Here is a 25,316-nt window from a genome sequence, read left to right on the forward strand (position 1 = left end):
CGAGGTCTTAGACTGTAAGTAATCTTTCTTCATCCAGAACACAAAGAAACTATGAAATGTCATTGCTACACCAAAATTAAAAATTTTATTTTCAAAAGTATCCATATCAAAACTCCATATTTTGCAATGTTTATTAAAAAAAAAAAAGTATTTCATGACATTACAAAATTACAAATAGTTTTTTTCAAATCTACTTTTTTTTTTTTTATATATGAGTGTTTGAGAAACAGCCCCAAGAAAAGGAAAATCAGGAAACACATTTATCTATCAGTTTAAAGACAGGAAGTTCCCAACTCAGACCTTTGAGATTCTGCTGAAGAGCTGTTTCTTCCAGATCACTGATTGAAGGTATGGCTGAAAAACACGTTGACATTGGCTGAGTAGTCCAGAGGGAGGCTAGCTCCTGCGCTCTGTGCCCCCATTTTGGCACCACCCAGAGCGGAGGACTGCTGAAGAGTAAGCAGACTGTACTTATGGAAGTGACTGTAACCATGAGCCCGAGCCTCTGAGAGGACCTGAGTGAAACCTGCAGCACAAAATACCACATCCACATCACAATGTTTGGTTAATGTGGGCGATTAATCAAATACTATTTGCAATTAAGATTTTGGCTTCCAACGATCATGAATACAAGAAATATGTAATAAATATAATTGTGCCTCATTCTGTTTCACAATGATGCTCTTATTTTGCCTTTTGTTATAAATCCAGTGCACCCCTTTCTCAGCTTCCACTCTTCCCTGTTTTAGTAGTTTTTCAGTATGTTTCTGAAGTGCACTGCAACAACATATTTGATCCTATTTATCTTCAGGTATTTGATTTACCATTCATGAATTGTTTTTATATTATGTTTTTTTTTCATATCATTCATATGATTACATTTATCACTTAAGTTTTTTGGCTGAATTATATTTTAAGTTCTGTCAATTAGTAATTGTCTTTTTTGGCCCAGAAATGAGCAAAAAAAAAAAAAAAATATATATATATATACACACACACACACACACACATACCCTCCGATATTATCTTGAATTTTTTTTATATATATTTTTTTTAAAGGTAATATTGGATACTGATATGCGCCCCCATATATTGCACATAATATATAAATATTATGTGCATGTATATTATTCAAATTGTTATCTGATATTGTTTTTTTCATGTAACTCTTTCAAACAATGTACATTTCAAAGTTATACATCTTTACTACAGTACATTATAATGTTTTGATTCCTGATCGAAAATTGAAGCACAGTAAAATAAATATTGGCACTTTTATGTGGACATTTGTTTTATACAGGCAAAACAATATAAATTTACAATATAATACTGGAAATCATACTGGCTAAAGGCCATAAAAAAATAAATTACCAGCCCTTATTTTTTTCTGTATCACTACATAATTTCTACATCACTAATTTAAACAGTCTTATGTGAAATTAATTATGGGAAGCTGAAACGCTCTATAAAGACATTACGCACCAGATTTCATCAGTTCCCAGCTGCGCCACACAGAACCGACACATAGAACAGGCAAGCCAAGCTCACCAGAAAACAGTTCCTAAATGAACAAGCGATGAAAGTGATTAAACAAGAAAAGAAACAGAGTGAGTGTGGCTGTGTTGCGGAGTTTTTTTTTACCTGATGTACTTTAGGAAGGACAGCTACAATGTGGCATGCAAGCGCTTTTCCAGCTTCTGTGAACACATGCTGGCACAAAGAATCACCAGCATTGCCACCTGATACACAATCACAAAGAGTCATAATATGTGGCATAACGTGCACACAACCTCACACCATACATCAGCAGCATACCTTCAGCTAGTTTCCTACAGAACCCTGCAAAATGTGACTTCTGAAAGTTTCTGTACAAATGAGGAAGCATTCCCATCAAATCCGACACCTGGGGATGAACAAAACGACAAGGAAGTGCCATCAGTTCTATTCAAGTATCAAATTAAGCACAAGATTAAATCAAAAGAACAGCGAGTCCTAACCTGGAAATATTCTTCCATGGCCTTCTTAACATAGGTGATATCATGAGGGGATGTGACGAGGTTATCTCTGGCATCAAAAACTGTTTTAATAGCCAAGTGAGAAATCCAATATGCTACAGGAAGATAAGGACAGAGAGAATGAACAAGCATAGACCCCATTCACATCTATATATCAGTAGTAATAACATCTATCTTGGGTGATCACAACAGAAATGGTGTTTACACCTCGTAGTTTGACTTCAGATGGAGTGAAAATGCTTCATAAAGTCATGTGAATGTACACTAAAAGTCTGGGTTCAGATTTTTTTTTCTGAAAGAAAGAAATTAATGCTTTTACACCGCATGCATAATTAGGCATGTTGATATTCAGATTTGGTTTTTTTTCCAAGCACATTTTACCAAATCCAAAACAATCTTAATAACTACTATTGTATTTAATCATTTATAAGTGATATATAATTGTACATGGAGGCTGGAAGTGAAAAACTCCTTATACTCAGGTGTGCAGAATTATTATGCATGTGTCCTTTACTGATAAAATGAGCCAAAAAAAGAGGTTTAACTCAGACTGAGATGTCAAAAATGATTAAATCCCCATGAGAAATATTCAAAGCTAATGCAATAAAGAAGTTGCAAAGTTAAAAGCTTTTCATTTATCACAGAATAAATAACATTTTAAAATAAGAAAAAAATATAAATGTTAATATTTCACAATTTATAGTTTTTACATCATTAGCGATCACATAAAAGAAGATAATTCTTTCAAAAACATTAAAAACAGATCCCAAACTTTCCAAATTGTGAATATTTTTGGGATGAAGGATGAAGTCTTACCAAGCTGGCAAACCCTTATTTTAGTACAATGGTTACCCATTACGTGAGTAGGTGATGCTTAACACAGGATGAGTTTGTGACTGTATGCATGTATATATCAGCTCTGCTGTTGTTCATAAATACTAGTACCAATGTCATACAAGGAGGACACTTTCGTTTCATCAGTTACCCAATGTTTAGTGAGCCAGGGTTTTTTACCAACGCCCACATTTTTTGGTCACAAAATAATGATTCAAGACCTAGGTAGCTGATTGAGACATGTAAGGGGTTAGAGCCTTTGCAAGAAATTGATTTATAAGATAAGATAAAAATCTTTCCAAGATAAGCCTGGGTGTGTGAGATCACAGTGCTGTTATGTCAATCGGTTTCTCTTTCCATATGGTTACCTGAGCCCTCGTCTCCCATCATGTGACCCCAACCCCCACAGCCAACCTGTGTGCCATCTGGATTGACCAGCTTACAATTCGAACCAGTGCCTGATATCACCACTATACCGCCTATGACAAAAAGACAGACAGAAAGGGTTACGATGACAGTTATGTCCTGAAATCCATTACTGCCAGTTACAAAAACACCGCACAAACCATAGTCACTGGCAGTGGCCATAGCGCCAATGGCATCGGTGGTAATAAAGTAACTTTGGCTCAGCTTGGGGTATTGCTGCCTCATATCATCAATCAGCTTCTGGATAGCAGCTTTCTGCTCTCCACCACTCAAAGACATACCCTGTCATCACACAATGTGTACAACTTTAAAGCAACACAATGTAGGTGAATGTGTTGAGGATGATTGACTGATGCATCGCCTCACCAATGAACAAACTGGTGTGTCCGGGTCCAGCCCTGCCTTGATTTTAGCCCTCTGGACCATGTCATTGATACCATTAATGCAATTATCAACACCAACCAACTATAAATGAATAGAAAAAAAGTCATATATACACATACTCAAGTACACACAAGCTGACTTAAGTACATATCAAAGCACGTTCTCTGATCTCACCCAGTGATTGGTACATGGTCCATCTGTCTCAGCGAGGATGTGTCCCTCAGCAGAAACCAGTACTGCTTTAGAGTGTGTCCCACCGCTGTCAAAGTAGAGAATATAGTCTCATTCACTTGAAGCTGCTGACACTTTCTCTCAAACTGGCATGAGGCACGCGCTTAGAGCGAAGCTTTTAAATACGGATTTTAATAAGCGTGTTTATGTTAAAATGTCATTAAATGATGGATTATATTTGCTTTAATAATAATGTTTTTGTCATAACTCACCCCTCCACTCCTCCGTACACTGCGCTCATCTCGCCTGCTTCCTCTTTAATCACATGACCACTCAGTCAGCTGCTTAGAGCCAACTTTCAGTGAAAACACTCGGACTTTGACAGAAAGACATTTTTACTATCTATATCCACATAAAATCTCCATTCACACCCATTTTTATCATCCGTCTATATTTAAAAGATAAGATAAAGCGATTCATTTTTTTCACTTTTTGACCCCCCCCCCCATATTCTTTCAATAATTGTTTGTTCGTAGTAAAACGAATAATTAGAAATATATTTAAACAATAAAATATAAATAAAATATGTAAGAAATAAAATAAAAACATACACTCTGACCAACAGATGGCAGCATGGCTGAAGGAATCACGTGACGTTAGATTAATCAATTCATTAAATATTTCTTTTCTTTTCTCCATTTACATAATTTTTACTGAAAATAAACTTACAAATGCACCGTTGATGCTGATTAATACAAGACAACGACAAAATACAAATAGAGTTACACAATATGAATTTTTAAAAGTAGATCAATAATAATAATAATAGTAATAAAAGCTACAAATGACAGCTTAAATGCGGAAAGTCTAACGTGAATGTCAAGCTGACATTATGTATCATTGTGAGCAGTGTTACTTCCCTGCCTCCCACTGCATTTGTGATTCACTCTTTGCTGACCCACTTATGTTGTCTCATTGTCTGATGAAGATGAAATAATATTTACTATGAAAACGTTGCTGACATGCACTTGTGTAAAGCATTACAGAAATCTCTGAGTCACAGAGACCAACTTTATTGTAGTAGTGCAGATGCTTTTGATTCTGATCTTCACTCTCAGACTCATCCAGGTCTCATACGTGCTTGGCTGCATTTTACTTATTTATTCGACTTTCTGGGTTAATAACTTTATGACAGGTATACATCATTAAAATACTTCTGCTGAAATACATACTTCCGTAACTATCACAGTTTTATCACAGTGATAACACCACGATGCACTGCATCTATGCGATGCACTGTTTAATTTATAACAGAAAACCAAATGGTTGTTTGCACGACATGTACAGCACAAGATATAGGATTAAAGAATAAAAAACAAAACAATATGCAAACATGTGTGAGCAAACTATGAGAAGCAGCCCAGGCTTAGACCAAACAGCGCATTCCTCTCTAAAAATAAAAGGACTAATCATGGAAGTCAGCAGGACACACTGCATTTGCCAGCAATGGTACCATAATTATTGCAATGCTAAATGAACGCTGATGGTTGAGAAATAAAATAATGGATTAATTCAGTAACTGCACCTGTCTTGTGGTTTCTCACTGACAATATTATAACAGGGATGACAACATACATAAAAAAATAAAAAAAAAGTTATAATTGCAATTGAACAGGTTTCAGGCGTCATGCTTTTGCCTGTGTTTGGGCTGAGGAGTAGGTGGGCGCGCGCTTCCTCTATCGCGAGGAGAGAGAGAGAGAGAGAGAGAGAGAGAGAGAGAGAGAGAGAGATAGAGATAGAGATAGAGTGAGAGATAGAGATAGAGATCGGCAACAGAGCAGCGTCTCAAAATCCAGGACCAGCAGCATGAAAACCTTTCGTTTTAACATTTCGCTTTTTCCCTCCAAGCATTAGTTTATCTTCTAGAATAATTTGAATGAATTCCCGTCGAAACGCCCCTGAAGTGAAAGTTTGCCAAGCGGAAGTTCGCGCGGTAGGAAATCGGACAAAGTCGAAAGAGTGAGAAATATATAATAATCGTTTATCTTGCTGTGCAGAGAGAGCGTATTTTGAGAATGGACACTCACGTTAAGGAGGGACAACTGTTCGTCCAGCACCAGAAGTTTGGAAAGGTAAGAGCTTGTCACATTTAGTGTTTGACTGAAGAGGCGATGACAGATGAAGATGTCTGACAAACACATGTCAGGCTCAGAGATATCATCTTCGTATTCACCTAAAAACGTTCTATACTTCTCACTAATTTTATTCAGTGACTCAAAAATGGCATATGGTGGAACCATTAAGTTTTAAAAATATTAAAATACAATACTTTTCTTGCACCTTTAATACACGTCAGTGTGCAAATGTCAAATATTTCTTCAAGGTTTTTAATCTGTTAATATGTGTGAAAACATCACTATCAAGAGGATTTTAGTTTTTTATGATTAGACTTCTTTTATGAAAGGTCAAAATATGACAGAAAAAAAATAATTAACGAGGGTCTCATGATGACTTCTGTGTTTTAAGCTTGTCACATGACAACAAAACAAATACCACTAATATTTTGAAACTTAATTGCATGGCTGCTTTTTTTTTTATTATTAGAAAAGTATGCCAAATGACATAAGGTAGCATTTCTCTCTCCATTTGTTCCTAAAAATTCAGCATATTAATGAGACTTAATTTAAGATGCACATATATAATATATTATGTGATATATGATTTTTAATTAACTACATATAAACATAATAGTGAATTGAATGTTTTAAATGCATTTTAAGTAACTTTATAGTCCCAGGCAAAAATGAGCACCATGTCACTGAGCCGTAAACTTACAAATTCAAATTTATCCAATCATATTGGCAGAAAGAGGACCTACATCTACCAAAAAAGACTGCAATTTTATATGTTAATGTTTTTAAATATGAACTTAACATTAAAGACCATTTAAATAGTTTCATAAAGAGTAAGAAGGATTGACTGTATTCCTCTTGTGGAGCATGAGATGGTCACATGAATGAGTACATCAGATCCTGTGCTTCGACACATCTTCAGGTTTCAGCTCTCAGCATGCATATTCTGCCACTAACTATATAAGATTTAATGCAGATTTAAGGCTAAAACAACCTTTTCGTTCTCGTGAGTGATATCTAACCACTAACCAAGCGTAGGTTACACACGGCCAGCTGTGTCTAAATAATTTCCACTCTCTTGACTATCCATGTGCAGTGGAAAATGCTGCATCACAGACGCATGACCACAAAAGGTTCTGTTTGTTGTCTCTCTGATTGAATATGTGAGGCATGTATTTTTGTCATTCTTTAGACCTTGATATGAGTCACATGTCTTCAGTCAGACTTGTGCTGGATCAAAAACATCTTGCTGGAGCAATGGCTTGTCATTAATTTATTATTCACTTCCTCTGTCTGAAACTTCTTTGTTATGTGGAAGTAAGCAAATTATGAGCACAGCTACATATCTTTAACAGGCAACAGCAGAAATTCAAATTGAGCATTGATGGACTTTAATGCTGCCGTTCATTCATATAGATTTCACTCCGATCAGGAGCACATGGAGGTTTTAGCATAGTTTAATAGCAAGTACAAGATATCTTGCCAACAATAACACGTGACTAAAAATAATCTTGTGTGCATGGTGACGCTTCTTTAGAGGCTCAGAGGATGATGAAGGCATAGTGTGATGGCTGAATCACACTAGATCATACTGCTGAGACGACTGTTATGCTGAAGGTCAAAAAGATAAATTGTGCGGTCTATACATGCAGCTAAAACTGATAAAAGTACGAACAACATAACAAATGCAACAGAGTGGAGAAGAGATGCTATATTGTGCACAAGAAGCATGCAAGTGTCATTCCCTGGCATCATGAAAGCAAGGTTGCACTTTAGGGAAACCTAAAACCCCATGCCCTTCATTGTTGATGTAGTTGTTTTGTTTGGTAATGAAAGTCAAATGAGTTTGGATAGTTTTGCTGGAGGCTGGAAGGAGCATGTCACTTTTACCACTGAAGGCTCGTGACTCACAGTCAAAACAGAGCTGGAAAGACAAGGATGGACAGGAATAACAATCACATGAAAATATTGTACATGAAACCGTGTTTGTAAAACACGAATAAACTTTTTCTCTTTTTTCTTTAACTGGAGGAGTCAGGTTTCAAGATTTCGCACACTACATTTGTAAACCCTGCATAAAAGTTTTTATTTTCATATTTTTGAGCTTATTATCATGGCCATACAGCATGTTGTTATCCTGTTTCAATAACTGCTTGTCCATATATGGAAATACCACAACATCAATCTGTCTTCTTATAAAAGTAGATGACTCATAGATAAGTCTTCTTAACATAGCAGTGTTACTTTGTCACGTTGTGTAACAAATGTTCAAACTTTTTTCCGTTTTTAATGGGTTGCTTGTTGCTAAACAACTTTTTGTAACATTCTAATGGTGCGTTGTTTTATACCATACACCTTAAGCACTGGTGCGTAAACAGGTGTGAAATTGCCAAGAAAAGGTGTCAGCAGTTTCATAACCCAAAAGTTTAAACTATAACTAAATTAAATTGCGTATGAACCCTTTTGGACACATTCACATAGCTGTAGAGATAAACAGTAGGCTATCACTGCATGTTTAAAACATGGCCTTTACTGCATAGCGCCATCATTACGTGAGACATATCGTGACAAACCCTGTCCCAGTCCTTAGACTTGCTTGTGTTTCGAGAAGACGAGTGATATAAGCTTTGGCCTTTGCTCTTACTTTTTCCTACAGCTCAAGGAGAGTACTCTGTTCAATAAATAATCAAAGACATACTGTACAAGAAGTGTAAAGCACAAATGAATGCATTAATTGAAGCACATTACACATTTCTGATGTTTCCTAAACAGGGCAAACTGTATACAAGACAAAATGTGTCTTAAATGCTGTTCTATTTATTATATAATGCAGGGTTTCCCAAACGAGGGTTCACAAGCCTGTTTCAGAGTGGAAATAGTTGTTGCTCGCTTAAAGGGATAGTTCACCCAAAAATGAAAATTCTGTCATCATTTACTCACCCTCAAGTAGTTCCAAACCTGTATCAATTTCTTAGTTTTGCCGAACACAAAGGAAGATATTCTGAAGAATGTGAGAAACAGAGCAGTTCTGGGGCACCATTGAGTTCCATAACAGCCTGGTTACAAACTTTCTTCAAAATATCTTCCTTTATATTTTCAGCATATAGTTTTAAAGGTACTGTTATTACTTGCCTTATTACAAAAGATGTTGCATGTACACAGGTATGTACTGATTTTATTAGCAACAATCAAACAATGATATGCTTGAAAGGAAGGCTGTGCAAAGTTTTTAGAGGTGCAGTGTCTTTACATCCACTGATAGACTGTCAAACTCGAGACGTTCTAACTCGACATCTTTATTTACAACAGTATTGCTCTTTCTTGTGATTGATGGACAGACATTTGTTGTTGAGAACGCACCTCAATGAGTGTGGCATGCATTTGGGAACGCAATGTGCACCAGGTCTGCTTTATTTACAGTACATTCACGTGTTTTTGGACAGAAGTTTACAGTATTTCACCGATATTCTGCCAAAATAAAAACTCAAGGATCTGTTGTGTTAAAAGCATGAGTGAACATTTGGAACTGAAGAATTTAAGACATAATTATTTGAATTGTAACTTGTAGTGATAGTTGGCTCTCGTAAAGAGTGTACCTGTTGCTGTTAAATTGTTGAAATGTTAACTTATTTTATGTAAATATTATAAGTCTAAGGTATTCACTATTTTTCCAAAAGCTTTTATAAGACCTACTTGTCTTTTTAAGACATACTCAAATACAAAGTGAACAGTTTTTTTAACTTGCATTTGTCAAGTCAGCAAACACTTTGTTTTCTGGTATGTTTTTTTTATTTGTAAGTGGGAAGCTGAATACTTACACATTGTGCTGTGAATAAAGAGTTCTATTTCCTTTGTCATCTCCAAACATGTCACAGAGCTTCAGAAATTTCAGCTTTTGCTAATTATTTGAGATTTAAGATGTAATTCATACTATTTAATGGTACCCTAATAATATTCGTGTTTGGACAACAATGGAAGTTTGATGTTCTGTCCATGTTCATTTCCAGTTTCATGAACGGAAGTGTCAGAATACCTATTTGGTAATGGCTAAATATTTGCTGAAGGGATAATTCATTTTGGTGCCAGTGTTGGGGATCAAGTTAATGTTTTATGTATGAAAGTAATTATAGAAAAGAATTAACTGTGAAGTTACTAAATCATTCACATTTATTGTGACATTGGCTACATATTAACACTGTGCCCTGCAGTGTGACTGTCGTATTTTTAACTTTTACTGTTTTACATGTATGCTTTGCAAGAAGTAGACTGTTAACAAGTTATTTTTTTAATTGTTAGTATTTTCAGGTTAAATGTATTTTACTGCTAGAATATTTTCATATAAGCTGTATATTGTGTTCTTTTACATAATTATGAAGCCTCTTAAAAAGTGCAACAGAAGAAAACTCATACATTTCATAAGATTACTTTTGGATGCAGATTTGAGGAAGTTATCAGTCACTCCCTTTTTTTCTGATCATTTGCATAATTTCCATCCTGCACAGTATATTCCTCAAGTGTTGCCTTGTATGACTATATAAGGTGGTCTGTAATTAAATAATGCAGCCATATTTCATTATTAATTCATTTCATTTTTGCATTGGTTTATGGGATCTGCAATGTATGATTTATTTTATTTTGTGTTTAGTTAAAACAAGGTTTGTATTTGTATCATTGGTGTTAGTTTGTCTTGTTGGTAGAGTCCTCACTGAATGCACGTTGGATAAAAGGGGCAGTTTTTAAAAGGTGTTGGATTCTGTCTAAAATGTAGACATTTGTGATTTATTTTACTTGTTATCTTAAAGCTTCTACTTGGAATTGGCAGAACATTAACCCTTCACTTGATGGGTGAACTCTTATGACTGTCTTGTTGTGTACAAGGGAAAGGGAAGTGGTGTGTGGCGACCCATACTCGGAATTTGTGTTCTGCATTTAACCCATCCAAGTAGTGAACATGCACCCGGAGCAGTGGGCAGCCAAATGCTGTGGCACCCGGGGAGCAGTTGGGGGTTCGGTGCCTTCCTCAAGGGTCTCACCTCAGTCGTGGTGGAGAGAGTGTTGGTTATTCACTCCCCACGTACAATCCCTGCCAGACACGAGACTCAAACCCACAACCTTCAAGTTACAAGTCCAACTCTCTATCCATTAGGCCACGACTACAAGGGGTTGATTAAGGCAGATGGTTGCTTGAATGACCTAACAAGGCTCCTATTCAGTACGCTGAAAGTTACTACTGAGGAATGTAGACTTGTGAATAGAATTGTGGTGTGGTAGGATTGCCATTTAAAGTGAAAGTGTAACATTTCACATAGTTTCATAGCAAATGTCTTACTGTAAAAATGTTCTTCAGATTAAAGTCCATTCCACCTAAACTTTGATGCTTATAAAATGAATCTATATGAATCTAGCAGTTTTGTCCAACTTTTCGGAAGAGACGTGATTAATTTATATTATATGAGGATGAGTAAATGCAACATTTTTCTGAGCTAAACCTTCAGATTGAGAATTGAGAAATCTACTCTTCCTTGACCTTTTGGAATATGAGTCATTGTACTATGAAACTTCCTCGTTAGTCCAAAAACAGTTTTTATTGAAACCAAGCTGCCAACAACAACAGAACCCTTGGGATAAAAATAGATATAGATGCTAAGTTGTCTAAATGAGCAGTTTTTAATTGTGGAATATAATAACTATAATGCCATAACAGTTAGTAACCATGTTAAATCTAAAGCCCGATCTGTGATAAATGATTGTTTTTATATTTAAGGAATCATGTAGTCTGCTGTTCTATTGCAAAATCATTTATTTCAACTTCATATTGTTCCTTTTAGAATGAAAAACATTCATATTGTTATTCAAATGAAGAAAAGTGATCATAGAATGCTCCCTTTAAACACTTGAGCTGTCAATCATATATATATATATATATATATATATATATATATATATCACAATGTTTTATTCTTTTTCATGTATTAGCCTGGCTTTGGTAGTGTGTACACGGCATTAGTAAATACAACAACAATCTGCATCGCAATAGTGAAGCAGCTTGGAACATTTTTTTTAAAGTAATTATTTTTTCTTGTTACGTTAGAAATAATGTGAGAAACTGACCCAAACTCCTCTCTCACACACCCTTATACACATAGATGTGTTTTGTTTGCTGCAGAATTTGCTTTTCGTTGTCCATCTGGAGGAAGGGGCTTCAAAGTCATTGTCAAGTTCCTCTTGTTGACCTCACCTCAGCATTATGATCCAGATGCTAAATAAAGAAAGTGACATAAATTTGGCGCTCCTCTTGTACAAAGATTTTATGGCCTTGATCAAGGGGTGTTGACATCAACAATTATTTGCAACTACAAGTTTTCATCAACTACAAGCTGATGAAGTGTTCTTCTATATTGTGACATACAGTATATCAAAGTGAAAGTGACGTGACGTACTTGGAATTTGTGCTCTGCATTTAACCCATCCTAAGTGCGCACACACAGCAGTGAACACACACACACCCGGAGCAGTGGGCAGCCATTTATGCTGCAGCGCTCGGGGAGCAGTTGGGGGTGCGGTGCCTTGCTCAAGGGCACCTCAGTCGTGGTATTGAGGACAGTCACTCCCCCCACCTACAATTCCTGCCGGACCTTAGAATTGAACTCGCATCCTTTGGATTACGAGTCCAACTCTCTAACCATTAGGCCACGACTTCACCCAAGTCGTGAAAAGAATTATTGAAATGATTGAATTATTGAAAAAGAACAAAAAAATAGAGTGGGGACTTGGTTCTGTCCTTTGGTTGTTGATTGGATGGTTTTAAGGGTCGATTTTAAGGTAACCAATTGGAGAAGTCTGCCATTGTGTAATTGGCAAAATGACAGGCTCAAAAACAAAAAAAGAAAGAAAAGAAAATAGATGGAGTAATTTTCCAATTCATGAAGACTTTAATATGGTTAGCAACTTGAGGCAACATGACTTGACATAGCTTATATACTGTGTATGTTTCTGTTTAGATTCAAACTAACAGAAATAGTTCTGTGTGCATGTATTTTCAGACATTTATAGACCTATAAGTGAATAATAGTTGAATTCCCCCTAGACACTGCTGGTTCTTCATCGAAGAGTAAAAACATCCCTCTCTCCTTTTTAGAAATGGAAAAAGAACTGGTTTGTACTCTACCCAGCGAGTCAGAACGGCATTGCACGGCTTGAGTTTTATGATTGCTCGGGCAGCGCCAGTGATAAACCTAGCACTAAGAAAATGGACAAGAAGATCATTCGTCTGTCAGAATGCATCAGCATACTTCCTGCTGTCACTGAAACCTGCCCCAAAGAAAACATGGCCGCCTTCTGTGTGGAGACCAATGACAAGACGTTCGTCTTTGCAGCTGAGAAAAATATTACCAACGAGTGGGTGGAGAAGATGTGTGAGATTGCTTTTCAGGTGAGATGACACTTTTTAATAGTTGAAGATTCAATGTAGTCAACACTTGTGACTTGAATGAGAGACATGACACTTTTTTCAAAGAAATTATATTAGTATTCGCTCCTAACAGTATTTGCTCATTTTAATAAAAAAGATTATAATAACACATAATGAGAATACAATTGTCCAGCAGTGAGAATTTTGAAGGCATAATGTAAGACAAAAATAAATAAATATTACTATTTAATAAAAAATACTGTATGAATAGCGACGTGACATACGGCCATAATGGTGACCCATACTCGGAATTTGTGCTCTGCATTTAACCTATCCAAAGTGCACACACACAGCAGTGAACACACACCTGATTTGACAAGCATAATAAACTTTCTACCATGTCTTAAGTTGTGCTGAAACACGGAAATCCATTCCAGACATATTAATAATTTCCAAAGGGAAGGACACAGCTGCCTCTATACTAACTCAGCATCTCTTTTTCTGTCTCACTTTCTTTCTCTGTCTCTATCGCTCTAAGGGAGGAAGTGGTTCTCTTGGTAGTATTGACTCAAATGGACAGAAAGAGCTTCAAATGGCAGAGAATCTCATTTATTTCTCCAGAGAGGAAGGTAAGAAGCGATGTGACATTATTAATTTACTCATGCTTAAAGTGTTTCCACCAACTGGTTTAAATTGTGTGAACCAGCTGTTTTTTCATTTGAGCTCCAAGTGCTCATTTCATAATATGCAGTGAGTTTCTCAAAGCTTAGGACTTGACGTCACATCCACTATCAATTCAGTTGCTTTTTGGTTGCTAGACTGAATTTATATGCACACCTAGACCAGCAAAACTGCTCTCAGTGAATAGACAGTTAGATGCAAATGGACTGCATGCAAATTCCCTCCTCATGTTAGTCACAGTGCCTGAAATATTAGAGCTCTTGAATGTGGTTACACTTTGCTGTTTCCAGAAAGACGTAGCTGGCTGTGTCACACTCATTTTATTTGAATAGTCCCTGAGTAAAAGGGCTAAGAAATGAAATGGAGGACAGAAAGTGTAGCAAAAACTCAGGCATTTCCCCTGCCCCCTCCTTCAAGGCTGGCACTCACTTTATCCAGTGTTATGCTAGGTAAACAGTCAAGGAGTCACGGTTAAGTCCACTCAGTTCACAAACTACCTCCTGCTCCTGTGCATTCTCGAGTGTTTCTAGGGAAATAGTTTGCGATCACTTCTGTTTTTAGTAAGGGCAGCACTGACTTCCTCAAAGAGTGTGGAAGCTGACATTTAAAAGGCTTGCAACGATACAGTCTTGGCACTCAGTTAACTACTTTACATAGACCTTTTCTGGCATGAAGGTGGATATTAGAGTATAATGCATGGGTAATGGTTGTTGGTGCCCTGTCCAGTGTCTGTTGGTATTTTGTTTGAAAGCCAATCCAGAGATAGACAAGAAAATGAATGAAGATTAGAGCGGAGTAACTCATTTTGTGTGTTATCAGTTTGCATGGGAACATTTATAGAGGCAGAAGAAAGTAGGGTAATTGGCGCTCATGGCCCGTAGTCTCTGATATGCAGAAGAATATCTTTGCTGAACTTGGCAGGGAAATAGCATACGGGACCCATCAAATGTAAAACATCCTGGTTGTACCTTTTTTTTTTACATTGTGGATTGTTCCTATGTGATTTGAAAAAGACCAGTGTTGGCTAATTTCCTGAGATTCAAAGAACTTTCAGTTTTACTCAAAAGCCACACGCAAAATAGAACAAATCTCGGCAGCTTTATGTTGTCAATGTATAATTGTTTATATTGTCAAATGTAAACTATATTATCGTCCTAGTCTAAACTGTTAAATGCGGACATTTAGGTATTAAAATGGTGAAACTCTATAAAGCTGGTTTGAAATTATGTGTATTGTGAAAAGCGGTATACAAATAAATAGCTTCGAATTACTTGAAGTAATACTTACCTGGGGGAAAAAATATATCTGCATATATATTGACTATTTCAGTTACGGATAAACCTATTGGTATATATAAAAGGCAGTGACATAATGACTTGAATACGCCACTTAATGATTACAGAAAAGCCTCATTAAAATAATAAAAGAAAAGGCTTTTTAAAATTGTTTGCCATTGTTTCTTTCATCTGTATTAATATAATTCTTTAGAAAAAAATACTTTTTGAATATTTGATAAACTTTTGTACACCAAATCAAAGTCATGTGGGGCAACCAACATGCAGAAACAAACATAAAACATGTAAATAATATCATAGAGAGCACTGCAGACCCTCAGGACTGTGTCAAGGTCAATATGTCTCTGGAAATATCAGATTTGACCTTTTAATAAAACCATACAATTTGTTCAGATGTGATGAAACTCCCCAAAAGTGTAATCATGATTGTTTAAAAATACTTTTAAAAATACCTTGAAAAATTATTATTTTATTTTTTTTAATAATGATTAGGATGTGTATACTCGCATGGATTGAAGATCTAAGGAAAAAATGTATTTGCTTTTTACCTAATGGATACACCTTATCACATTTTCAGAATGATTAAATTTAGCCTGTTATTTGTACCACTGTGTTTTTACATGCGAAACCCAAAATACATGTCCAAAGCATATTTATACAGTATTTATGTGAAGAATATGTATAGATGACTTCTTTTAGTAGGTTAGCCATGTGTATGTTCATACTTGTTTATTTATTTGTACTTTTATGGTTTATATGTCTATATTTGTTTAAATAGCGGGTAGTTGACGTATCAATGTGTCCTATGGTGTGACAGCAAAAATGTAAAAAAAAAAACCCTCTAACATTGAAGATGAACCTCTTTCATGCTATTTGTAACTCTAAGAATGAAGATAAATTTTTCTCATGTTATTTGTATGTTAAGTTTTTTTTTCTTCTACATTTTTGCTTTCACACCATAGGACACAGTCCAATTTTTATTTGTCAACTACCCATGTACTGTACCATAGTCCTGCAAGGCACAGCATTTGGTTCCATTGCATGTTTCCACATATAGTGAAATGACAATAAAGCTCCCTTGACCTGTTCATTTTTTATGAACTTGATGTATATTTTAAAGCTGCAGTCCGTAACTTTTTTTGGTTAAAAATGATCCAAAATAAATTTTTGGACAAGTACAACTATCTCCTTACCTTAGCCCGATTCACAACGGTAAGTTTATAATGTTTTCTAATTTGAGTGGTACTGGTAGGTTTTTGCTGGAAATACAAGTACAATACAAATACAGGGCGCCGTTCATCTTTGCGTCATTATGTCTCGTCTGTAAACATAAAGAAAGAGTCTCGGCTAGTAGACTATATCGCACGTGAGGATGCTACAGGTGGCAGATCATTAATAGTCTTTTCTCACAGCAGCTGGAATAATTAAATGTATCATTTTGATGGTGGATTGTAATCCAGAAAGGTTCATGCAACAATCATCTGTTTCAATTCACCCATAGTCATCAGTAGTCTACAGGTAACGCTAATACACACTAAATACACGTAGTCACGCATTGCTGATGTTGTTAATATTAACATTTTGAGAACAAAGTATAACCGTAATAATAATTTGCATGGTTTGATGTGATATGAGCTAAGCAAGCATTAGATTTAATCACCAGAACTACACCAGAACATCAGTTGGTCAGAACAAAAGTGGCAGACATGTTACTTGTTCAGATTATCTTTCTGGTGAAAATTCTTATTTGGGTCATACTTCCAAGACGTAGAATCTGTGATTCCAAAAGTGCGGTGCGGTGACTGACAGCCACACATAATCCTCAAAACATTGGATTCTTCCGCGCTGCAGATCCGTGCCGATGCACAACCCACAAAAAGATGATAATTCTGCAAATAACTGCAATTGGCGGTTTCAAATAGAGATGGAGACAAAGAGGCAAGACTTACAGACTGCAGCTGTAAAGTTGATTTATAAAGAGATTTCCATTTCTTTGTAATGTTTTTTTTTTTCTTCTTTTTGTCATTGAGTCACATACAAATTATACCTGACCTGTGATATTACTGTAAACTTGAACCAAATTCAGAACAAGGAATTTCATATACACACTTTAACTTGAATGTGTTATGTTTTGCAGTTAATGAGTTTTGGGTGAGTGTCCAGAGGACAGAAGCATCAGAGCGCTGTGGTCTCTCTGGTAATTACTGGCTTAGGGCAAATGTGGACAACCTTATCCTGAAGCACCCCAAGACTAAAAAGGATTTACTCGTATGGCCCTACAAGCTTCTCAGGCGCTATGGAAGAGACAGGGTGAGTTTTAGTCACTTTTGATTTTGAAATGTCCTCAATTAAAGCATACTGAGGTTTCAAACCATTAAAAATCTATGTGAATTGCTAACAATGATCAACTGCATGACATTTAATGCCAATGAATATCTTCTGTGGGTGACCTTCAACAATGACTGCATTCAGTCTTAGCTAGACTATGTAGCTCACAGACACTCACCCCTTATAATGTAGACTGTTTACAGTGTGTCTAAATTAATCTAACGACTGTTTGCATTAACCCAACATAGTTGCAGACAGCTGACCTCATACTACAGATGACATATAAAGCAGGAACTTGAGCCACTGTTGTTTCCAACTCTGCTTCCTGTCATTACTATAGAAACTGCCTTGGTACAGGAAGCTGGCCTTCCTCTCTCCTTTATGAGTGGGTGGAAAGCAGAGCTAATGTGGTGAATAACTGCTGAATGCAGGTCATGATGGTTTGAAAAGCCTGTAACACTTAAGTTGAAGGACCCATTTTCACTAATAACTAGTTTATTAGCATGCATATTACTAGCATAATGGCTGTTTATTAGTACTCATAAAGTATATATCAATGTCTTATTCCGCATGACCATATTTTAGATCCTTTAATACTACCCCATACCTAAACTTAACTACCTTACTAACTATTAATAAGTAGAAAATTGAGAGTTTGAGGCAAAAGTTGTTGTTAATACACTGCCCTCCAAAAGTTTGGAAACACCCCAACCTTCCTAAACCTTCCAACAAGACAATGACCCCAAGCACACTTCCAAGCTGTGCAAATCCTATTTGGAGAGGAAGCAGTCAGCTGGCATCATGTCTGTCATGGAATGGCCTCCCAATAACCCGACCTCAACCCAATTGAACTACTATAGGAGGAACTGGATCGAGATGTCCGTAAGAAATGTCCTGAATCACCTTTGGGCAATCCTTCAGGAGGCTTGGAGTAATATACAGTATCAAGTCAATGTTTGAATAAACTGACAGCTCCGATGCCCAGATTATGCAGAGCTGTAATAGCTGCTAATGGTGGATATTTTGATGAATCGAAAACTGTTTATGTAATAAAATATGTTTTCGTAGTTTGTGTTCCTTATCAGTGCAAAATTGTCACAAATTAAAAAGGATTCATGACAATATTGTCCAAAACACCACTTTTCTAGGGCGTTTCCAAACTTTTGGAAGGCAGTGTAGTTAGTTAATAGTGAGAATTTGTCCCCAAAATAAAATATGACTGGAAAGATTAATAAGCCCAGTGTGCTGGGTCCAATTGTTAAAAATATTTTAACAAATAAAAAACAAAATTTTGAAAAATAAATAAATAAAACAAAAACACTATTAATACAACTACTAAAATTAATATAAAAACTGAAAATATAAAATATAATCTAATAAAACAATCTATATAATTACATCTATAATAGTATATGATAATACTAAAATAATATTGATAACATGATGACATTTATTTAAAGAAGGTTCATTCAAAAAGCAAGTTTAATTGCCATGTGCATAAGAGAATAAAACAAAAGTAATGAAATATCCCAAACACTTTGTCACATTCTCTACAGGTTATGTTCTCTTTTGAAGCCGGGCGAAGATGTGAATCTGGACCGGGGAACTTCACCTTCGAGACAAAGCAGGGAAATGAAATATTCCTCATTGTTGAGGAATCCATTCGGGAGCAGAAAGCCCAAGCTGAAGAACGACACCAAAGTTGTCCATCATTAGACTCTGACTGCCCAGCTCTCCAGCAGATCCGTGCTGCCATCTCAGAAGCAAACAGTCGTGAACTAGATGGAGATTCTGGTGGTAGCAAGCCTGGGTCTGCGGATGGTGTCTTTGGTAGAAAGGAGAACGATGGGAAAAATTTAAAGGGCCGAAGCCTTCCAGAGCCTCCACCTCCTGTTGGAGGGACCCCGCCGCGATCTCCCAAGCCACGTGGGTCCAAAAATCTGTTGGAGGACCAAGGGAGTCTGTACTCTGAGCCTGCTGACTCGGTCCGTCCACCACCCAGTCCAGGAGACTGTTTGTATTCGGACCCGGTGGACAGTATCAAAGTCATGCCTACTCCTAACCCACGCCTCAAGCCGACTGGCGACGATGGGGGTAGCCGCCACCCGGGCATCAAACCTGATCCATTCTATTCAGACATCTATGATCATATCAGTCTGGACTTGGTGCAGAGGACAGTGGGATTGGGACTCGATGGGCGAAGCAGGCATCCTGCAGATGGAGGCCCAACAGAGCACATCTACGATGAGCCAGAGGGACGTGCTGTATCTGCACAGCCTATTATCATGCTTTATGATGAAGCACGGTTGGAAATGCATCCCTGGAGAACCAGGGGACAAGAGGAGCCTCATGGTCACGAGGTGGCTCAACAACCACTGCCAGTGCCCAGACCAAAAGGCCCCAAACCTGTCACAGCACCCAAACCAAGCAAAGTAGCACTGCCCAAGAAAGACCCTCCTCCGCTGCCTCAAATTAAAGGCAGTGCTAACCTGAACAACAATAACAGTAGCAACAGCCATAACAGCACGGAAGGTGGCAGTAGAGGTGCTGGTGCAGGAAACAATGTGGAGCTTTACAGTAAAGTATCTAGACATCAGCCACCTCCAACTGCGTGGCATCCTACCATGCAGTCTCCAGACATCATCTATGACAACTTAGGTGACATTTAACCTAACCTTTCAATTTAGGCAGTCTGGTCTCCTTTTCCTTCACCCTTAGATGTTTAATTGAAGGAAATGTGTTTATGGTTAACAAGGGAGTGCTCCGCGCCAGTGCTGGGATTGAAACCTCAGTCTTGTAGTCACTGACTGTCAAAATGATTGAGAGCTAAGACTGCACAAAACTTTTATGTGGAAAAAGCCCTCTGAAAGGGCTTGTACTGGCACATGCCAGATTTTTGCACTTCTTGGGCAAAGTAATCCTGTTTTGTAAATTTGAGTCTGTGACTTTTGTATCGGAAGAGATTATAAAGCACTTGTCACAACACTCGGCTCCCTGGAGAATTTGAGTGTTGTTGTGTGAATGTTATCTGCCATATCCAATTTAATGGTTAAAGTGCAAAGACAAAAATGTCAGTTTTGCATGTACAAACCTTGAGTTGTTTTGCATGGGGATTGTAGCAAAAGGATACTAATCCACTGCTCTGAGTGTGAGTGTGTGCGTGTGTTTTATATGTGTGTGAATGAGTCAGCAGCTGTGCTGTTGTTTGATGACGATGATAATAAAAATGATAGCACAAGAGAATTATCTAGTTATTCTTACTTTTCCATTTCCAAAAATGTACAAGTACATGCATATCGAAGGAAAAGTCTTTACTTGGTTTGTTAAGAGGGCATGAAATCGCCCTGAATGCCCGAGCCTTCACTCTCAGTCCCTTATTCATCTAGTCCTCTGTTGTCCTGAACAGTGTCTGACATCTGAGGGATAATCCTGATGCAAAGTGAATATTAACCATCTGTGTAAAATAGGGGCCTTACTTCAAATGGGAGTTAAATGTTGGCCGAGTTAAAATGTGTCTGCCTGGCAGTGTGTGAAGGTACAGACTGTTCCCTGTCCTGTTTTCTTTCTCATTCGCCCTCTCACTCATTTCCTTTTGTCCTCTCTCCAGTCTCCCCAAGTCTTTTCTTTCAGTTTTTTTTTCTTTTGAGCGGACCGCCAAAATCTGATCTATTCATCACATTCTGCTGTATTTTTTCAACGTTTAGTGCTCTTAAGCAGAAAAGCAGTGAATGTGTTGACAGACCAGAGTCCTTCATCTAAAAAGAATGCATTCATTTGGTCCAAGGTCTGACTTGTTTAAAAAGCATAGTTTACCTTCATACTGGATTGCAGTGTTTCATTTTAACAGTGGATTACGCATCGGAAGTGGACTGACAACATCTCTTTTCCCCTCTTTTCTTATCATCGTCATTTGCAGTCGGTGTAGTTTTTTTTAGTTTGACAGTTGTATATTTAGTTGTTGTTGGATATAATACAAACAAACTGAATTAATATTTGAGACATGCAATTTTTTTTGTAAACTTATGTCATCATGCTAAGCACAGATGCTTTCTATTTAGAGACCTATGTTACCACTAGAGCTTTAAATAGTGTATGTGTTTTAAGGAGGTCAAGTTATCAGTTTCAGTTTTGGCATCATGTGAATAAAAAAGGTATACATTGGTTCAGTTTGGATGCACTTCTAATGTTGTACTAGTTCCTGTTTTCTTGAATGTTCCGTTTATGTTTTCGTTACGCTGGCCACTTGATGCTTGGATAACCAAACGGAAAACAGAACTGAGCTGTTCTCTCAAGTGTGAAGCAAATGATGGGGAAGTGCATTCGTTACATCTTTCAACTAAAAGAATCTCATAGGTTAAAATAAAATCTGTACTGTACTTGAAGTACACATCGGTGAACATAATTTTTGCACTAATCACCTATGTGTATTATTAAATACATAAAATGGACTTTTAACACAAAGGCTGTAGAACGAACATTGGCAAATAATTAACATTTAATTGAACATTTTCTTGACACCCCTTATTACTAATTCTTGGTGCAATTAATAATATAATTGATATATGGTTAGACAGCATTAATGTATAGTAAATATAAATGATACTGTTAATTTGCTGTATGTGTTATGTAGTAATATACTAATTTTTAAAAACTGAGATCGCTAACATCGTTCCTTTAAAAAATATGATAGTCAAATTTTAACAGTTCTTTTTAATGGATTATTACCAATTAATTTCTCAAGCCAGTTTTTCTAACTTTTAGGCTTACCTGTTTGATTTCATTCTCATGTAAAATTTCAGTTTTTAAGGTTTTTTATTCTTAAAAGGGCAACAGCAAAACATTAAACAACAGCGATTAATAACTTTAAAACCATTTATAATAGTGTTACTAAAAATATAAAGTAATACATAAATAAAGATGTTTACAAAGACTAAAAAATAATTACAATGAATATTCTTAAAGGATGCTTAAAACATTTAACCAGAAGTAGAGAGACATTTGAAAAAACGAAAAACTCCCTACTGAATCTCTTTTGTAACAGCTGAAAAGGTTATGAAATCGTGAATGTAAAATATGAAAAAGGAGGGGAAAATGACGCGAGATCCTCTCTCTATGTCTGGTTTTTGTGCCGTTTTCACAATGCCAAACCTCAGCATGATGTCATAAAGACAAGGCGTAGGCGGTGCCAGGTGGGTGGAATGGCGGAAAACTTAATGAGGCAATACTGGTGGGGTCTAGTAAGAGAGGCCCATTGAGTAACATTAGAGCTCTGACCTCAGTCTGCATTCAGAATCACGTCCCTCAGCTCTCGCAACTCTAAACCAGCGCCTCCAAAGCTGAACCTTGTTCTGAGAGGTCACGGAGCTACACAGAGCGACCTCTTTCTTTCTTTTCCCCTCGCTTTGCTTTCTGTAACTCATTGAAGGCCTTGAATTCCTGCTCAGTTGAGTACAGTGCTTCTCCCTTGGGGCTGCACTGGAGACTTCCATAAAGGAAGACAATGGCTCTACTTTTCCACTACTCTGGCCTTCTTCCTCCTCAACTCACTACAGAGCCTTGTAGCCACAGCATTCACACTGAGAAGGCAGTTCTCTCTTTAAACAGCCTTTCTTGTCCTTTTACAATTCTGTGGTTTTGTATTTGATTTCTTTTAGCAGCCTCAGCAGTTCACAATTATATTTTTTTCCCAGTTGCGGTGCAGGCTTTTTTAAACCGTATGGAACGACAGTTTGTTTAATTACGTCTCCAAGAGTGAAATCACGCTAGTTACTATGAGGACTGGTTTAATTGCAAACATCAGGGTAACAAAACAGCTTGGTTTTTGCATACTGAGTGTCTGAAATATGAGGGCTGATTTTGCAGTGTCAGTCTCAAAGTTGCTGAAGTTTTTCTTTGGAGAAGTAATGAGGTTAATTAATCTGTGATTTAAGAAGAAAAATCGAGCTTTGATGTTGCACTACTAAACTGTATTCTGAAAACCGAACAATTAACTTAACCTAGCCAGCCCTCGTCTTGTTAGAAATAAGGAATGGTCTGTATAGCTAGCTTATTGAGTGTTTAAAACTTGCTCTGTGTAAGATGAGAGAATCTAAATTTAATTCAGTACTGTTCTCCATTGTACAGTACAGTGTTCTCTGAATAGTAAAGCAAATTTGTATAGCAAATATATTTTTCAAATTAGCTGTACATATAATAAGTGTATATCTGGTCATGTGCAAGAATGTAACATCCTGTCTGTGGGAGTTTAGAAACTGTTGGTGTCAGTCAGTGAGTGTGCAATTTCCTCTTATAGTGAAAGTTTTATGCTTTCTCTCTTTCTCCTTACTGGATCATCAAATGGTCTTCCTCCTCATAGCTGTCCTGGAAAAAGAGGGCAGGAGCACAGGGTCGCGAGTGGCTGAGGGATAGCAAACGGCGAGGCGTCTTGTTTAAAGGAATGGAAGGCAGCGGGGCCACTGTGGCTCGCACACGACTCTGAGACTGCCGCCCCTGCCAACCAAAAATGACAAGAGAAAAATGAGAGAGTAAGGAACAGCAAAACAAAAAAAACCTCTTACAGGATTTGTTTGGTGCGCTTTGTTTTTGACTGCAGCCAAAGTCTTGAATGACTTGAATGTCTGTTTAGCTCCTCCTCCAAGCCTAGCTGTGTCATTGTGACCTTCTAACACTTCTGTGTAAAAAAAAATTCCTAAAATTGGTTCAAATCTAATTTTGAAACAAAGGACATTATGATGTAAAAACAAATAATAAATGTTCATAAGATAAGTTTTTGCACTGTTTCTAGGTCACTAAGAGTAAATTTACATGTGATCATGTGACGCTTTGTACTGATGATCAGATGTTCCATTTACACTGAAGCTCAGGATGCTTTGGATCATCTCAAATCATGCTGGAGAACATGATATTCAGGTTTGACAAATTCCTTATCAGCTGGTGGAACTTGCATGCTTTATGTAAAATAACCTCCTGTTACATTTGTTCCTCAGTGCACCAGCATAATCACTACATTTTGTGTTTTGAATTTGCAGCATATCGTTCTATCGATCACAAGTATATTTATGATAGTGTGACATCACAAAGTGCTTGTGGCTGGAAAATCGTTGAGTATGATTGTGGAGAGTTCCAAAATAGGGACCCGTTTATTTTGCCTGCTCTTTATCGTTTTTATTCTCCCTTTTGCTCTTTTTGTCTTCCCCTTGCGTGGGTGTTTCAATATTAGGCCAGTGCTTGGTTTCGTTTTTGCTCTCTGGGCCAATAATTTCCCCCTTTCAACATCACACACACACACACACACACACTTCCTCTCTATTTATTTGATAGTATGATATTTTTCTAAAAATTGTATTCAGCTTTAGAGCTCAACTAAAGTGGCACAATGTAGAGAGTAGTGTTTGAACGTTCCTAAAGCCTCTTTGCTTTAACCTGATTACATCTAATCTATTTAGGTCAACTTATGTCAACACTACTGACACCGTATCAGAGAGGTTTGTCATATCTCAGTTTTTTATAATAAAGGTATGATAAAACTGTGAATTATTTCTTCAATTTCCCCTAGAGCATCAAAAAGTTAATCAAAAGTCATAATAATACCAATACTTCTACAGCTATCAACTCCAAATTACTGTCCAAAACTCCAATT

General features: G+C 37.0%; 3 protein-coding genes across 4 annotated transcripts in view; 1 reads left to right on the forward strand and 2 right to left on the reverse strand.

Annotated features, from left to right (window-relative positions):
- Window positions 1–58: 58 nt before the first annotated feature.
- Window positions 59–4,206, reverse strand: LOC306843689 (N-acetyl-D-glucosamine kinase-like). The gene is made up of 10 exons (XM_079375310.1): window positions 4,103–4,206; window positions 3,834–3,918; window positions 3,642–3,740; window positions 3,416–3,557; window positions 3,218–3,328; window positions 1,998–2,110; window positions 1,816–1,903; window positions 1,642–1,739; window positions 1,483–1,561; window positions 59–526 (listed from the first exon to the last, which is right to left on the reverse strand). The coding sequence occupies exons 1-10, from the start codon at window positions 4,129–4,131 to the stop codon at window positions 336–338; spliced, it is 1,035 nt and encodes a 344-aa protein (XP_079231436.1). The 5' UTR covers window positions 4,132–4,206; the 3' UTR covers window positions 59–335.
- Window positions 4,207–5,610: 1,404 nt separating this feature from the next.
- On the forward strand, window positions 5,611–21,858 carry LOC306843737 (docking protein 1-like). The gene is made up of 5 exons (XM_079375382.1): window positions 5,611–5,962; window positions 13,101–13,394; window positions 13,912–14,002; window positions 17,487–17,659; window positions 19,234–21,858. Exons 1-5 carry the CDS (start codon window positions 5,906–5,908, stop codon window positions 20,344–20,346), a joined length of 1,728 nt encoding a protein of 575 aa, XP_079231508.1. The 5' UTR covers window positions 5,611–5,905; the 3' UTR covers window positions 20,347–21,858.
- LOC306843745 (meiosis 1 arrest protein-like) overlaps window positions 21,322–25,316 on the reverse strand; it is a 50,906-nt gene continuing 46,911 nt past the window's right edge. The window contains exon 10 of one of the 2 annotated variants that reach the window (XM_079375394.1): window positions 21,322–24,166. In XM_079375394.1, coding sequence (XP_079231520.1) covers window positions 23,999–24,166 — 168 coding nt within the window. In that variant the 3' untranslated portion in view covers window positions 21,322–23,998. The remainder of the gene's footprint in view (window positions 24,167–25,316) is intronic. The other variant, XM_079375393.1, reaches the window with a different exon arrangement.

The sequence above is a fragment of the Barbus barbus genome (assembly GCF_936440315.1).
Source record: "Barbus barbus genome assembly, chromosome: 2".
Lineage (NCBI taxonomy): Eukaryota > Metazoa > Chordata > Actinopteri > Cypriniformes > Cyprinidae > Barbus > Barbus barbus.